The following is a 16,400-nucleotide window of genomic DNA, read 5'->3' as shown; positions in this document are numbered from 1 at the left end:
GGTGCTGTTTCCCCAGGGAGCCGACTCATGGGCAGGCCTGCACCCGCCACTCGCGTGGCCCTCAGCTGATGTAAATGTCCTTGCAGATGGAGAGGCCCGATTGGTGGTGGCCACCAGTCAGGGCACATGTTTGCAGGAGTTGTTTATATTCATAAGTGCCAAAGAGTTGTTCTCAGAGAAAGTACTGCCAAATTATGACAGAAATTTGGCAGCCAGGAGCTGCCCTGCTCTGAGGCAGGAGTCTGAATGTAGAACTGATCTAGCTCCTAGGATAAATCCTCATTTTTCGAGTTGCTACTCGTTTTCTTGAGATGAGGAGAGACCTTCTTGGTCTGCCTGAGGCGGTGGGCTTGTTTCAGTTGTGCAGACCTGAAAACGGGCTCCAGTGGACACGTCCCATTTAGTTCGTTCAGTCAGTCACTCGCTGAGTCACTCAGTGAACACTTGTGTCCTTGTCCTGCACCAGGTCTCATGCAGCAAGCAGTGCAGACAAGTGATCCTGATGAGACGAGCCCCACAGCCGGGTCTAGAGGGCACGGGGTCGGCAGGAAGGGCGGTAGGGGCTGAGGGGGTTCCCTCCAGTGTGGTGTGTTTGCAGGTCTCAGAGGAGAGAAGTTGGGAGGGGGTATCGCTGGGCAGGCGGGTGTGAAGGAAGCAGAGAGCAGTCTGGGCCCAAACAGAGGAGCGTGAGGGGAAGATGATTCTCGGCATTCCCGCCCCCATCTCCCGCCCACCTCCACTTGTGACTTAGGATTGCGGGGCAACTTAAAATTCAGCAGAGCCTTTTCTAATGATGTATTTATGGGAAGAAAACCATTTACTTCTTAGGCTTTCTCTGAGGAGGAGTAAAGCAAATCAACCTGAGTCTGTTGGGTAAGAGGGGGCTCGGGCACGTGGTCCTTGAGTCCCGGATAAGTCTTTAAAGAAACACAAAGAAGCTTCAGCTTTCTTTGATTTCATTTTTTCACTGCTAAAGGTCAAGAAGCCCCAGGAAAGATGGCTCCTTTAAGAAAACTAGGTGCTTGGGATGTGGCCTGGCGTGGGAGAGGTAAGGTGTGTGGGATTTCACCACTCAACCCAAGAAAGGAAAAGGCTGCGGTCCCAGCGGTGGAGAAGCTGCTAGGACCGCAGTGGTTCTGGGCTGGGGGAAGCTGGTGGGAAGGGAGGAGAGGGAAGGAGGCTGGGCCCTGCGTGAGGGCACCACGGGGCAGGACAGCTGGGGAGAGGCACAGCCGCTCCCACGGTGGACACACCCAAACAGAGAAGGCGGTTCCAGAGGAGGTGGATAGATGGACTCGGGGCCTTTTGTGAGCAGGTGGCATTCCCTCTCACCAGGCAGTGTTTGGCTTCTGCCAGGCATCCTTGGGTCTCCGGGCGCACCAATTGCTTTTTAAAGCAAAGGCACCGATGTCTGAAACAGAACGCGGCTGCCCCTCTCTATGTGAGTGTCGAGGCGCTTCCCAGGTGACCCTCCTTACCCAAAGAAATCCGGCCAGTCTTTGTTCAGTTATACGTTTTATTCTCTAATAGGTACAATACTAAAATAAACACAAATTAAAAAAAAGTTTTATTAAAACAAAACTGTACAAAAAAGCAGTATACTACATTTTAATTACAGAACAGTCTACTGTCCAAAAGGCACTAATCCAGAATAGGAGATACAATGATACAGGACTCATTTGAACTATTTTTAATCAATACAATAGAGCACTTGTTTCTTTGACCATTTACATCTAGAAACAAGGGCTTTTTGCTACAGTCATTACACATTGTTATAAATATGAGTCCCACAGGTGAAGGTGCAGTATCGCTCTCCCTAGACAAGGTTCACGCCAAGAGGGACTGCCTTGGGGTTGAGAGGTGGGTGGGCAGCAGGGGTGGGGCCCAGGCCCGGGGTGCCCAACGCTTCCCCCGGGGGAAAGGCGACTGCCCTGGCGCACAGAGCTTGTCTTCCAGCCTGGCCTCTCAGATGGTTGGTTTCTGGCCATTACTGGCAACCACTTTACCCCCCTCTTGTGTGTTAGCACCGGGAAAGTGGGTTCCGAGATGCTCCAGGGAACTGGGGCTGGAGGTCTGGGTGATGAAGCGTCAGCAGCTCGGCAGAGGGGAGGCATTTTGGTAACCTGGTCTGAAAAAGGCAGCAACTACTCGGAAGAGGGACACAGAGCCCAGGGACAGCCAGCGAGCTGGGCAGAGCCCCCTGCTCCTTTCTGGGCCAGAAGTCTGCCCAGAACTGAGAGGTCCTGCACCTCTCCCTGAGGGACCCGGTGGAGTCTTATGTTAGAGAGATCTGACAGTCCTTTGTTTTGGAAGTTGCTTTCTAGAAGTGAGATTCAGCTTCCCAGAGGCCGTGCCCTGCCTCACTGCTGCCTCAGGACCGCAAGCAGCCCCTGGGCAGGAGAGGGCCAAGTTCTGTCCACTTCTCCATGTTTGGTGGCCTGGACAACTCTCTAAACCCCAGATTTCATTCTCTGTTGGACTCTGGACCTAAGGAAGAGAGATACTGCAACTTTCCAAACAGTGTCATACACATAGAAGACAAAGACAGGCATCTGATGTTAACAAAAATAAGTAACAAAGAAATAGGATTAAACCAAATCTCTTCTCACAGCATCCTATACTACATCCTCCTTCTGCTTAGCAGAAAATTGTACGTACACAAAAATACAAATACACAATTTTGTAGAACAGTCTGATTTTAATATATTTATATATATTTATATTTATACGAGTGGCAGGTTAGTTCATTATATAGAGCTTTTTGCACTTTTGGCTCATATGCAACAAGGCTTATAAATTCAGCTTTAGCTTTCATTCAGGTTTTATAGCTTTTGAACAATTGTTTTCACATTTAAAGCAGCATCCAATTTGCACTAGGAGTTTGTGGTGATTACAGGAAAGATGGGGTCAGGAGGTTACCGACAGGGAAGGCAGGGCCAGGGGCAGATATACATTCCAGTGTGTGTGGCGATGTCAGAGGATTGCTATGGGACAGAGTTGACCATGATGACCCCTTGAGGTAGACTGAACACCTTACAGCAGACTCAGACACAGGTGCGACTCCCCTCAGGGACACATGGTGCACAAGATGGGGGACAGAGACCAGGAGACGCCAAAGGGAAACACAAAGACTAAGACACACGACGGCCAAGGCAGGGAAGGGGGCGCTCTGCCCCCATACCCATCTGGTAGGGACCCCACACAGCCCGTCGCAGATACTCGAGTATTTGGTGGACGCTAAAGACTTTCAGGCGGTCCCAAGGCATCTGGTCCATGGTATCTGATCAGATTACGACTGTCAAACCCACTTTCCATTTTATAACCTGCTGTGCCAGCTCGCTCCCACCCCCACCACGAACAGGCAGACAGAGCTGCACGTGGTTCTGCAACGGGGATGAGCCCCCAGCACTCGGCGGGTGCCGGAGCTTTCGGTTCCAGTTAATGGAGAAGCAAGCGGGCCTCTTCAACCCGGCGCCGCAGCGCACGGCCGGCTCCCCGCGCCCCTGCGGCCCCCCCTGGACGCACGTCTGGGGCAACTGACCAGCGCTTGGGGGCGCTGCCCACACCAGCGGCTGCGGGTCGGAACAACAGATCGCGGCCCCATCCCGGGCTGGCTGCCGCCCTCAGCAGCAGCTCCCTCTGGTCACCACCAATGCAGTGGTCTCCCACTGGGATCACTTTCATCAACCCGCCTCCCTTCTCTATTCAAATCCAAAGACTTCCTCTGGCAAATCTGCCCATACCTGTTAAATGTGAATGCCCACCGTTTGGGTTATTACATTGTCTGAACAAAAACGCTGGATTATTAATGAAAATAAAGTGCCTGGGTATGGATTTGTCCATTTTGCAAAAACTTTCTAATGCACCAGCAAATCATCTGAGCGCTGCTTAGTGCCGTGATGTGAAGAGTGCAGTCACAAAATAATCCGTCCTACACCCACCACGTAATAAAGGCCCCGAATTTAGGTCAGACTTCAATTACTTTAAAAAAGAAGCAAACAAATAACTCACATTTTCAAAGATGCACCTCTGATCTTGCTTCACCCCCAGCAATGATGGCCCTTCTGAGCCCTTGTGAGCAGACGCCCTGATCCCTCAAATCTAGTGTGAGGACAGGGAGAGGCAGCCAGGGTTCCAGTGATTAATGATGGCAAATGAATCATGGTGTTTTTAACTGTGATTATCTGACTCTTTGCTCTCTTGGATCTGGGTGCATTTTCCAGCTGAGGACAAAGACAGACTGAATTCTGCTCTGTGGCTGTGTTGCTCTCCCCTATCTTCCCCACTTGGGAGCTGTAGACCTCGAAGAGCGGGCTCCTGAACATTCTCGATGAGCCAAGACTGGGAAGCCCACCAACAGAGACATCCCTAAAAAGCAGCACAGGAAAGAGTGACAAGCCAGCCTGCGGGGGCACTGATGATGTCGCCCTGCCCACCAGCTTGCCCTAGCAGTTGTTCTGCCTGCAGAACGCCGGGGACCCTGGAGAGGGGCAGCTATCTGCCCCCGTCCCTGGGGGCTAAGTGCAGGGTGGGGAAGGGGTGGGGGCAGGGCACAGGCTGACTCTCTGGCAGGTTCCAGAGGTCTGTAACTTGCTTAGGCACTTAAAAAACGTAACTAGAAATGTATTCTTGGAAGGTCCCGCATACCCAACGGTGACTATGGCCGTGGAAGGGAAGGAGGGGAGCCCAAGGGGAATCAGAGAAGGCTGTGGGCTCTTTCAGGAGGCAACGAGGATGTTCTCGCTATCTTCTGGCAGGGGAGCGCCCCCCCTTGCAGCCTGGGTGAGTCTGAAGAACCAGGGCCGGGCTGGCAGGGCTCTGCTCTTTTGTTTCTGCAGACCAGGGCGAATGGATGGGGGAGAGCAGGTGTGTGGGAAGTCGGGACGGCCTGCTCTAGACTCATGGCCACAAGACTGCATGGGCCTGCTTTCTGTTATCTGTGTGAGGAAAACTACGAGGAAAAGAAAAGGCCCTTTCTGAAAAGAGTGTTCTGGCAAAACCAGTGAGCAGTAAAGAAAAGCCTTGCCAGAGATGCTGACGCTCGAAGGTAGAAGCTCCCTACCCCCCACCCCTGCCCCCAAGAACTTTGGTTTTGGTTTCGTGGTGCCCATTTTCAGAGATGCAGGATTAAGGGGCTCACTGACTCTAACATACAGAAATGTGGTTTTCAAGGCAAATCACTAATAATAATGCTCTTGCAAGGAGCCTGTGGCAGAGCTCTCACCTTTGTTCAATCCACTCCACTAATGTCCGCACTGCCTACCCCGCCTATGAATCTGGCATAAAAACAAAAGAGTTCAATGTAATATCACTGGAGTGGCTGCTGTTTACACTAATACAGCACTAATGTCGTTTTCTTTCCAGTTTAATAGCTTCAATGAATGATGAAGTGGAAAAACGACCCTCCTAAGTTTATGCTGGGCTCTTAGTTCCAGTAAAGCAACAAAAGGGGAGTGGTTTCTGGGCTTAAAGGAAGCCAGAAAACAAGGCTGAAATTTTGGCTTGACCTGGAAGTGATGGGAAACTGGACAAGGCAACACAAATCTGGTGACTCATCTCTCCCACGTATACTGCTTGGTTAAGAGTCATGTGCTCTTTCCCAGGACGGAGTTAATGTCTCCATTCCAAAATTTCAGTGGCACCCAGCTGCCACCAGAGATGCCACACCTGGATCAAAAACTACATGGAAGGCACGCATACCTTGTTCTTCACATCGGGGTGGGGGTTCTGTTTTGTTTTGTTTTTGTTTTGCTGTTTGTTTGTTTTTTGGTGGGGAATAGATAACCAAAAAACCCCATGGGCCAGCTAATGAAACAAAGTACCTATTACTGGGGACCCCAATCCCAAGGTGTCAACTTGGTGGATCCACTCACGGGGCCACGCCAATGGGGGGCTCTCCTCCAGGGCGGACTCCACTCTCTTGGGCTTCAAGAATGTCTAGGACATGAGAGAGTGGATGAGAAGAGAGAGGGACAGTCAGTTCCTGAGAACCGCTTATTTGCAAGAGGAAAAGTGTCAGAGAAGCGACGGGGAGAGAAACATGGCATTTCAGTCCCATCCTCAGGTCAGCTTGGAGCCCATGCCCCTGACAGTAGTCACTGAGCTGCCACCTGAACTCCGAGGTGGCTCGGCCCTGTGCCAGGCTGTGGTTATGAGAAAGTTCTTATGCTGAGCCCAAATCTGTACTTGTCTCCATGCAGGGCAGACACGAATACCAGAGTCCCAGAACTTCCTACTGGCTCAGCCCCACCACTGCCTCTCATGACTGTGATGGACATGACAGCAGAATGAGTTGGAATGGCTGAGCTAAACACTTCTGTGCAGAAGCAGGATGCCTAAAGGTAACAGGCATTATGAAGATGCTTGAAGAGCTAAACAGAGAGAAAACAGGAAGTGTGTGAGATTTTTAATATCCTCTGCCTCAACTAACTGGAACTACACCCAAGGAGTGCTAGTAAATTCGACTTCTCCACAAGACACAGATGAGATAGCTGTACTGTTTCTTCTCCACAAAAAGGCAGGACCTCACATTTGCCTTCTGGAGACAGGATGCCTGAAACAAGAGGTTTCACATTATAGCTGCAGAGCCTCCCTGAGGTCACTGTATTTCCATCACCGTCACTAAACAAGGAGAAAGGCCAAGAGAAAGGGGTGCTCTAGTGTCTAGACCATCATGGTAGCACCAGTTCAGGGTCAGAGGGAATGAAGGGCAGGGAGAGATGATAGCATTGGGAGAGGGGGCTGGTGAGAATTATCCAGTGTGGTCGTTGAGAAAACAAAACAGATTAAATGCAGTGATTTCACTCAGGGCAATGCCAGGCAGACTCTCTGGTCCATTCTCCAATGAACATCCTACGAAGATGAAAGAAGCAACTGGAGATTTCACTCTTCTCCATTAAGGTGGTACCACTCAGTGTGGGGTCTGTGAATCCTCAAGAATAAATGAGACAGACCACTCAGCACAGTGCTGGGCACACGGTACATGCTCAGTAAATGTCAGCTGCTATTATCATGAGCTCTGAATACTTCAGGAGGTCTGAATGTTTGTCTCTTGTCGCATCATGATTTAGAACAACGTCTTTACTCTGTTTTCTTGTAAGAGCAACTCCGGGTATTCTCTTCCTCAAAATACGTATTTCAAGGCTAAGTCCTACCTCCGTTTTCACGGATCTTGGTGAGTTGGCTTTCTTTTCTGGTTTCGTTTTTCTTTTTAGTGGGGACTGCTGGTGGTACCGGCATTTATGGTGGAGGGTGTTTTGAATCACTGAAGTGGCCTCTGGAAACACCTGGGGAGGGAGATGTCTTGCCAACTCTGGTTCTTTCTTAGTAGAGCCATTCCTTAAGCAGCGCATCTAATACTTTGATCCCTCAAACAGTAGATTGTGTTAGAAGGTTTTAACTGCAGTGATAATTCTATTTTCTTTGAATGTAAGCAGGTAATCAGAATGTTCTGCTGGCTGTTTTAATGCAGGTCTCACAAATCACAGAATTATACTCATCTAGTCGGTTCTCAGAATTGCAAATCTTAAGACAGATTCTCAATTGTAATGGAGATAGTTATCTTTCAGCAGCTGGGAAAATAAGGGATGAGATACTCTGCTCTTTGGGGTCATAAATCCACGATCATTCCAACTGTCAGAAGACTGACAGGATCCCACAGAAAAGTCTCAAAGACAGCAAATGTGTCTTGAAGGTAGGCATGTTGGGTGGGGCTGAAAGTCCCTTTAAGATCATCTAGGAAGAGAAGCACTGAATAAGAACTTTTAATGGCATTTTTCCTGATTTAGCCCAACTACTATATATTTGGAGGTATTTTTGAGGGGAACACGAATAAAAGACCCCAAGGCAGTCTTTTCCCAAATTGTGTGTGTGTATGTGTGTGTGTGAGAGAGACAGACAGACAGACAGACAGATTGTGGACAGGGGGAGAGAACAGTTATGGAGAAGCAGCCTACCTCAGCATTTTCATCAAACTAAACACTTTAGCGTTTGGTTGGGATCCCTTCTGAGCTGTGGACCAGGGAAAAGGTTTGTATGAGGCTAAGCAGCAAAATACGAACAAAAGCAAGAGCCACATTTTCTCAGTGGTTACTAACCAATGCTGGAGGGTTCAGTGGGCCAGGCTCGTGATCATAGCCAGGAGCCACATGGGAATGAAGCACTTGGTACGATGCTGGCTGCTGGTTTTGCATAGACTGACTCTTGATATAACTGAATGAAGACTTCTGCAAGTGATGGAAAAAGAGCCAAAAGCACATTCTAGGGAAAGGCTAGATAAAGACAAAGCAGCTCCGGTCCAGTGGGAGGTCTCAGCGGGGAAAAGAGCAGACATCTGGGGCAGGAGACTGTGGAAGGCGTCCAGGCCACCCAATGTCAGTGGGTGGGACGAGGTGTATGCAGAGAAAGGAAGAGAAGTAGAAGGAGAGAAAAAGAACATGGACTTGCAAGGGCTAGGGAGACAATCCCACCGTCTTGGCAGAATAATGGAGAAAACCCTGGCTAAGAAAAGGCTGCCAGTACGAGGAAGTTGGTGGCTGCCATGTGAGAGCTGTGTGGGGGAACACATGTATGCCCAGTAACCTCAGGACGCTGCCGATCAGTACTCCAATTACGCCACAGAACCGTTTACAGCCCATATGTGTTCACATGTGTTTGTGTCATGCTGGCCGAACATCCTAGGATCCAATGAGGAAAATGTGTAAATTTCCATCTGATACTTTCTGATGGTGACAAAGGAAACACCAAGTAACCAGGGAAAGAATTAAAGCCCTAGGGAGCCCATTAAGCAGTGAATATCCGCAAGTTAGGCTGCACTGCACGCTAGTGGGCTAGCAAGTCAGACAGAGTCGCGGCGGCCTTGTCAGGGGCCTTGTCAGTTTGGGATTCTGACTGGAGTTTCTGCCAAAGGTGAAGCAGTTTGAAACTGGACGTGAGACAAAGAGGTTTCAAATCATGTAGAAGTCAAATGGGGAGCAACAGCAAAGGCTTCCATTTTGAAGCTGAAATAACTCCAAATCCTTCTCTTTCACTAAGGAGAGGACACGAACACCATGTCATTATTTTAGTTTACTGAGTTGCTGTTCCAAATGTTCTTGGGAGCATTAGTGCTAAAAGGGAACAGGGAATGGGAGATCTGCCATTTCCAATCACATAAAGGACAGAAATCCTTTTAATTATGACCATGCCAATCTACATCTTGCTAAAACAGCTAATTACATGTCAGGAGGACACTCAGTCATTCAGAACAATTGTCATTATATTTTTATATATTCATTCTGTGCCACCCCCCTCAATTACCATGGTTACAATTTGAAAGGATTCAGGCAAACCTTCATTTGATCACAGCACACCAATGTGAATTTGAGAGTTAATTATGGATGTACAGAGCCACGTTCATTAAAAGAGAAAATGCAAATGGAGTTAGGGGAGTGGCACCCGGAGATGTCCGAACTGGGAGCCGAGCTATGAGCATACGCCCTCTTCAGGTCAGCCTTAGCGACCAGTCACACTCAACAGCTGCCCCATGCCACCACACCGTGGGGCTCAGACACCCACAGGAGGGCACAGTACTGCTGTCCAACTCAATCCCCAAACTTGCCAAGTAAAAAGGACGTCAGGAAAGCAAGGCAAAGCCTCCTGCAGATGCTTCCTTGTTTGCTGTTAGGGCGCTGCGCTGGCTAAGGAGCTAACGTGGAATGTGGCGGTTAGTGGTCAGTGGTGTACACTGCAAGTCGGACTTCACGTGAATGCAATCGATTTAGTTCTACTCACTGCTTGGCCCCAGGTGTCACGTGAAGCATGGTATAAAGAAAAAAGTCCAGTGATCTGCACATTTGTTACACATGGCGTCTACTATATCCTCAAGGTCCTCGGTGACGGTAAGAACAGGATATAAGATCTTTTGGTGTGGCCAGAGTTTCCTTCTCTTCTCCACCATATCTACTTCCCTCTTAATTACAAAGGAAAACTAATGTTATAGGAAACCGGACTTCTCAGATCGTTAGCTTTCTCTTTGCTGCTGCTTCTCATCTCTGCCAAGAAAGAATAATGAAACTGATGTAGACACCTCATAGTTTATGAACTTCCAGCTTTTGAACATCCATCAGTAGGAACAAAGTTGCACTTCAGAGTGAGTCAACCACTGATGGGTCCTCTAAGACGGCAAAAGCAGGAGCTTATCATTTTTAGCTTATAAGTAAAGAGAATTAAGAACAGCTTTTCTGAACATAACCAGGTTTGTGAGAGGAGTTTTTGTAATCAGAAAGGGATCTGTAGGTCCGATGCAGTTAAAAAGCCTTTCCCACCACCCCAGTAGGGTAGTTCTCCTGAGAGTGGTAAAGAAATCTTTCCTCTTAAGTGATAGTCATCTTTTGAAAAGAGCATATAATGAAGGAGACGGTGGTGCTGGAAAAAAAGGGCCTCTGACAATAGGCTACGGTCAGGGAAATCTTCATAGGATGACCCGGCCACTCATAGTTGCCTCCCTGGGAAAACCTCATGTTCTCATTATGGTGCAGTATCTTCAAACTGGAAAACTTGGGTGAAATGAAGTAATGTAAAGTAGGCAATCCGGAAATTAAGAAACAGGAAGAGGGTTTCCAGGGCATGCAGCTCAGTTAGCCAAATGCAGTATGGCTGACAACTGATCCCTGAATCCTGAGTAAACATCCTTGCTATTTAGAGAGCACACAAAAAGGAATGTTTTCAATGTGTAATTCCCACCCCTGCCCCAGTGCATCCCCGCACTTCGTCCCTATCCTCCCACACAGACGCCACCAGCAGAGCTGGTCAGTGCGCCCAACTTCCGCTTGGGAAATCCTGACAAACAAATCCGGCTCAGTAAAGCTATAAATGGATTTGGCTGGTCTCAATGCAGCCCCAATGAATACAGTAGTAAAACATTACTAATAATCACAACAACAAAATGACAAAACCTATCACCACTCTGACCTAAGATTTAAATCACGGACGGAGATTAACACAGAAAACCAACACACAACGTGAAAGGTCAGGACTATTCAGTGTAGAGTGCTACTTAGCACAAGATCATCAATAACAAGAAAAATTATTGCCTAAGAATCTGTTGAGACTCATTGGGGAGAAAATACTCCAGTTGTTCTCTGAACAAGAAAAGACAAAAAAGCAATTTTAAAAGGCAGAGCCACAACTTAAATGGGAAGACTGCTTCTACCCAAACCCTTCTTAAGACCAAGAGAGTAAGGACTTGAAGTTCACATTTTTAGGACAGGGGTGGGAGGATTGTATATGAAGAAGGGATTATTTCCACTGTTATGGGCAGAGATAATGCAGCTGGTCAGTAGAATATGTAGCTGGTCAAAAGGATGGCCTGCAAGACAGGACGGAGTGTTTGTGTGAAGAGAGGACCACACCCACCTACTCTGCCTACTGTGGAACATGAAATCCGAGCACAGATGTCAGCTCAAGATGAGGCCTTAGTATTGGAAACCAAGAGGCAAATGGAGGAGGAACTGTTCACAGGAGGAGACAAAGCCACTGGAGATTCCTGAAGAAATGAGTCTATTTACACCTGGTGCCTCTGTTTGGAATCCAGGAGCAAAGTTTGTGAAGACAAAGGCCAAACAGGGAGAACTGAAACAAGTGTATGAATGAGCTCTTCATGAGTTGTCCCCTTTGAGGTAAAAAATATATGGTGGATATCTGGCCCCAACAGTGGTACTGCTGGTCACCGGACTGCCTGCCATCCTAATCTACCAGGAACTGGGATACTGGATTTGCACACTTCTAATGGTGATGAACTGCTTCCTCACTCACATCTCTTTAGGGGGTCACCTCTACTAAGCCAGAGTGAAAGGTACCTTAAAGGGGTCTTCCTATTCAGGAACTTTCTTCCTGTGAAGGAATAACAGGAGAATGGGGGCTGGGGCTGTCCCACCCAAGGACAGGGTACGGGAACTGGAGAGATGCCCTAGATAAGTGGACAGATTCCCTAGATAACTATCAACCACTTTAAAGGATTGAGACTGTGAAGAAAACTGCCGTAAGGCGTACTCAACAATTAATTACAAGCTTTGCTGAAATAAACCTGAAATAAACCAAAATGTCTATTTGGTACTGACGGTACCAGAAGGTATCAGCTAAGAGTGTACTGTACTGCCCTCCCTGGCCTTCATCTTGCGTTAGGGTCATCAACAGAAGGCAGGAGTCTCACTAGGATGGTCCATCTTTCGAAGGTCCCTTTGTAAGGCTGTGTTGTAAGAGGAGTAGGAAGCTTACCCATGTGACTACAGTAATTCAACAAAAGTGTCTTTTAAAAATAGTAACAGACAAGTTACAGGAACTGCCGACAAGGTTCCCCATCCTCCTCACCCCTTCGGTCTTCCTCATGAGGAAAGAGCAGTCCTGAAACAGTCCTCTGGGGCCCGAGGGAAGTACAGTATGGAGTAAGAGAAGAGGGATACAACAACCAAAAAGCACAGAACGCGATTTTTTTAAGAGCCTGGCTCTTTCCCCTTCAGTAAGAGCGCAGTTTAGGGTTTCTATTTAAATATCACCAAACCTGAAAAAGCTTAAGAAAATAAATTCACTAGCCAAAGATATTACAAATCAGACAGTGGCAACTCTATATGCCATTTAAGAACTAAGGTAGCCTGGACAAGACAAAATTCAACCTGGTGTCAAAAAACAAAACAAAACAAAACAAAACAAAACAGACCCCAAAGCAAAAACAAATCAACCACGGTAGATTTAAATCTAGGCCCCAAAGACCTACATTTTCACTCTTGGTGAAAAAGCAAAACTTATATGTAAGGCAGTGGGTCTTCAGAGCAGGCCAGCCATCTTCTTCAATTGAAAGACGAATTCTGGATGAAAGCTTCCTTCCTCCTGTTCCTACTGAACCCAGGATAAGGCTATCCTGCATTGGTAGACACGTTCTTCCACTTTTTCCAGGTCGCCAGATAGGGCTCAGTACTGCTTTCATAGATACTGACTCTCCTTTATTCACTGAAGCTTTTTTTTCTTTCTTAAGGCCTTAAAACAATGAAACCTTTTAGCTCTTCTCTGGCAATCACTGTATTTCTTTAGAAACTGCAGCTGTCTTAACAGTTTGAGTCTGTTTCTTTAAAAAGACCAGCAAGAACAAATGATACCAGCAATCCCATCATAAAGAAGCTATCAATTATAATAATCTCCTTACAATAAATCATGGATGTGGCTTGTCAGACAGTATAGTCTTCTCTCTTCTTTTCTTTCTGAGTCAACCGAGAATAAGCAGACAAAATTCCACCGAAATGGAAAGATACAATATGTTATATTTCTTCTACGTAATATAAAAGGAAAGAAAGATAACATAATCTCCTAATTGAAATAAAATGTCAAACACACCAAGAAAGAAAATGAGCAGGGGGATCATTCCTGAGAATAACAAATGCTACTCTTCAATTTGTTGGTTCAAGTAATACGGTAAAACAGAAAAGACTACCCCATTTTACTTCAGTTCTTGGAAGAAGCATATACATTTTCTGCCCGAAATCCACAACCAAGAGCAGGCCCGGTCCCTGCCCAAAGCTCCTAAAAGTCACAGACCCATATAAGGCAGCATCTTCATGCCCTCTCAAAGGCCTCCGCACACTGGCCCAAGCAGAATGAACGGATACGGAGAAGACCTTGTCAGCACGTGCCTTAAATGGAGACAGACCAGCTAAAAACTTGTGGATATTTACTATTTCACTAACGAGAAAGGGAAAAACAAAGAAGTCAGTCAGTCTCTCTCTCAGTGGTTTTAGGCCGATAGGGGAGGAGAGGTGAGGAGGTAAGGAAATGGCACCTTTCTTCCACCTTAGAGATCGTTCTCAGGTAATGGACGACAAGACAGAAGTCCTGGTTAACAGCCAGCCCCACATCCCCCTTTAAACAAGGCTTTACCGTGCGCAGAAAGGAGATGGAATGAGGCAGAAAATATACAGCAGGCTGCCTCCTTCAGACGCACCCTCAGCCGCTACATCGAAGGCGGTCTCCTCTTCCCCACAGTGACAGTGTGTCATTTAATCAGGATGCCAAGAGATCATTTTCATACAAGGCCAGCAGATGTAATTTTCTTTGATGCATGAATAGTTCATCATTTTGCTACTAGATGACAAGGTGATCACAGGGTGACTTTATAACGCAAGTTCACTGTTTGGTATTTTGAGTTCTCAAAATGAAAAAAAGATTTATCAAATATAAATATCTTTAAAAAGTAACAAAAGTGCTACATATGTGATCAAGGAAAAAAATTCCATTAGTTACTGCCGCTTAAAGTAGATTAAACTTTACAAATATTACCACATCCATTATCAATATGGCTTCCAATTATTAAATAAATTGCCTGTAGCAATATAGCTTTTCACACCTCTACAAGGACAGAGTAAAGAGAACACCAAAGCAGTCACATCACGTTGTATCGAAGAAGACCCACCGCGTAAGTGGCAACTGTCCCCTGCTTTTTTCTGCTCCTATTTAGGAAAGTATTTGCATTTTTGATAGTCAGCCAGCATAATCCCGCTCTAAAGTCTTCTATCAACCTCTCGTATTGAGGGGGCTTCAGTTAATGGATACAAAGACTGGAAGTTCATTCACTCATTTGTGACCTTAGCTCCATCCTTGAAAGACTTTTTTTGGTAGCAGGGAAAGGGGACACAGACAGGAGGCAGAGCAGCGTCCATGATGGCCTCCAGCACTCTTCCACGCAGGCACACACCTGTGCCACGCAACGTACAGTGGTTTTGAGAACTGGACTTAACATCCATTAGACATTCAGCTCGTGTTTTTTTCCAATGCTCTCAAGCTGGGTTTGTTTGTTTTTTTTTTTTAAATGACTTTTGTTTTTTATCTTTTTGTTTGTCTGAATCATGGTCCCAAAGGCAGAAGGCAGTATTTTATCTACTAAGTCACACAGCTTGTGAGAGGAAAGGATGTCTGTGTCAGGCATGTTAACATCAACCAAAATTTGAGATCAAGTTTTTCCATGGACATTCTTAGCACAGCACCCAAAGAAGTATAATCTAGCCACAGTGTGACTATTATGAGGCACGGCTTATTGCAGCTGGAAATCAGTGATTCCCACGCTGAGTGGGAATGCTAGTGTTCCTTTTACTCTGCGGATACTCCCCAAATGGTATCTGTCAATCCTGGGCCACACAACCTCAGCTTGCATCCTATCAGTCTTGGGGAAGGAAAAGGGTACAGACTAGTGTAACAGGAATCTAAAGGTACCCAAGGTCTTACACGTAGCCTAATAGTGGAGAACCGAGGGCTATCTAAATACCTGGAAGCACTTTCTTGGAATGCTAAGACAGAGCAGCAAGGTTTTCTAGCCTCAGGGGCTGGGAGAGGGAAGTTTGGTTGGTTGGTTGGTTATAATTTACTGGGAATTAATACTGAGAGAGTATATGCAAAGGCTGAGGGCACCATGCCATCTTCACAGAACAAGACCCTAACGGCTAACTGACATACAAGAAACTGCAAGTTATACTGTAAGAACACATGTTAAGGACCGAGGAAAGTCTGCTAAGGTGCTACGTCTAAACTAAGTTAACTTCTCCTGTTCAACCCTCCCTGATCAGTCGTCATCCAGGGCCTCTGTCTTGATTTCGTTGGCTCCTTGTCGGGCCAATGCCAAGATAGTGTGGTTGACTGCTGCCATTTCCACAGCTAATGAGATGGGGTCTTGGTGGTCACTATGGCTAGTGCTGTCATCCTAGACGTGCAGAAATAAGAAAGAAATGTTACTAGTGGATTGGCAAAATGCTCCAACTCACAGAAAGGCATGCTGTGGGCAAGGGGAGGCAGAACATTCGTGGGAGGAAACAGTGGGGGAGGGGCTCATGACACAGTAGAGGTGAAATGTATTTAAGTAGACACTGAATGGAAATAGGTCAGGCCTTCAATTGCCATTTTTAGGATTCAACAAATAAAAAGCACCAAAATATTTTCTTCCTTGCTGAGAACTCGATTCCTTCTATCAGAAAGACTGCTGGTGAGGCTAATCAAATCTGAACAGTCTAGTTTGCAACAGACATAGCACTAGTCATTGAAGCCCTAACTAGTGAGCTACTCAATTCTGGACTGGTACTCTTACAAACGGATTCAGACCTCATTGTTCTTCTCTACTGAACTGAGAAAACTAGACTAAACTACAGACACCAACATCTAATGGGTAAAAACGCATTTTATAAAAGAACAAAAAACCAAAAACCTCTCAATTGCAGCAGGATAAAAGTATACTAGCCGGAAATGGCTACGGGAGACAGTGTGTGGTGCTCTCCTGCTACAAGGCTGCTATGCCGGGCAAGTGGCAAGGGAGTGTGAAGTTCTCCTTCGGCGCACAGCTAAATGTGTTACACAAAAAGCTGTGAAGGAAACTGGCATTGCAGGATGTT

General features: G+C 46.7%; 1 protein-coding gene across 6 annotated transcripts in view; it reads right to left on the bottom strand.

Moving 5' to 3' along the window:
* Positions 1-1,498: 1,498 nt before the first annotated feature.
* HMBOX1 (homeobox containing 1) overlaps positions 1,499-16,400 on the bottom strand; it is a 193,564-nt gene continuing 178,662 nt past the window's right edge. For all 6 annotated transcript variants that reach the window (XM_004775150.3, XM_004775153.3, XM_004775151.3 and 3 more), the window contains one exon: positions 1,499-15,718. In XM_004775150.3, the coding sequence (XP_004775207.1) occupies positions 15,581-15,718 (138 nt within the window). In that variant the 3' untranslated portion in view covers positions 1,499-15,580. The remainder of the gene's footprint in view (positions 15,719-16,400) is intronic.

This window comes from Mustela putorius, unplaced genomic scaffold (genome assembly GCF_011764305.1).
Source record: "Mustela putorius furo isolate JIRA1106 unplaced genomic scaffold, ASM1176430v1.1 tig00000242_pilon_pilon_pilon, whole genome shotgun sequence".
Lineage (NCBI taxonomy): Eukaryota > Metazoa > Chordata > Mammalia > Carnivora > Mustelidae > Mustela > Mustela putorius.
This window is presented reverse-complemented; position numbering and strand designations above follow the sequence as displayed.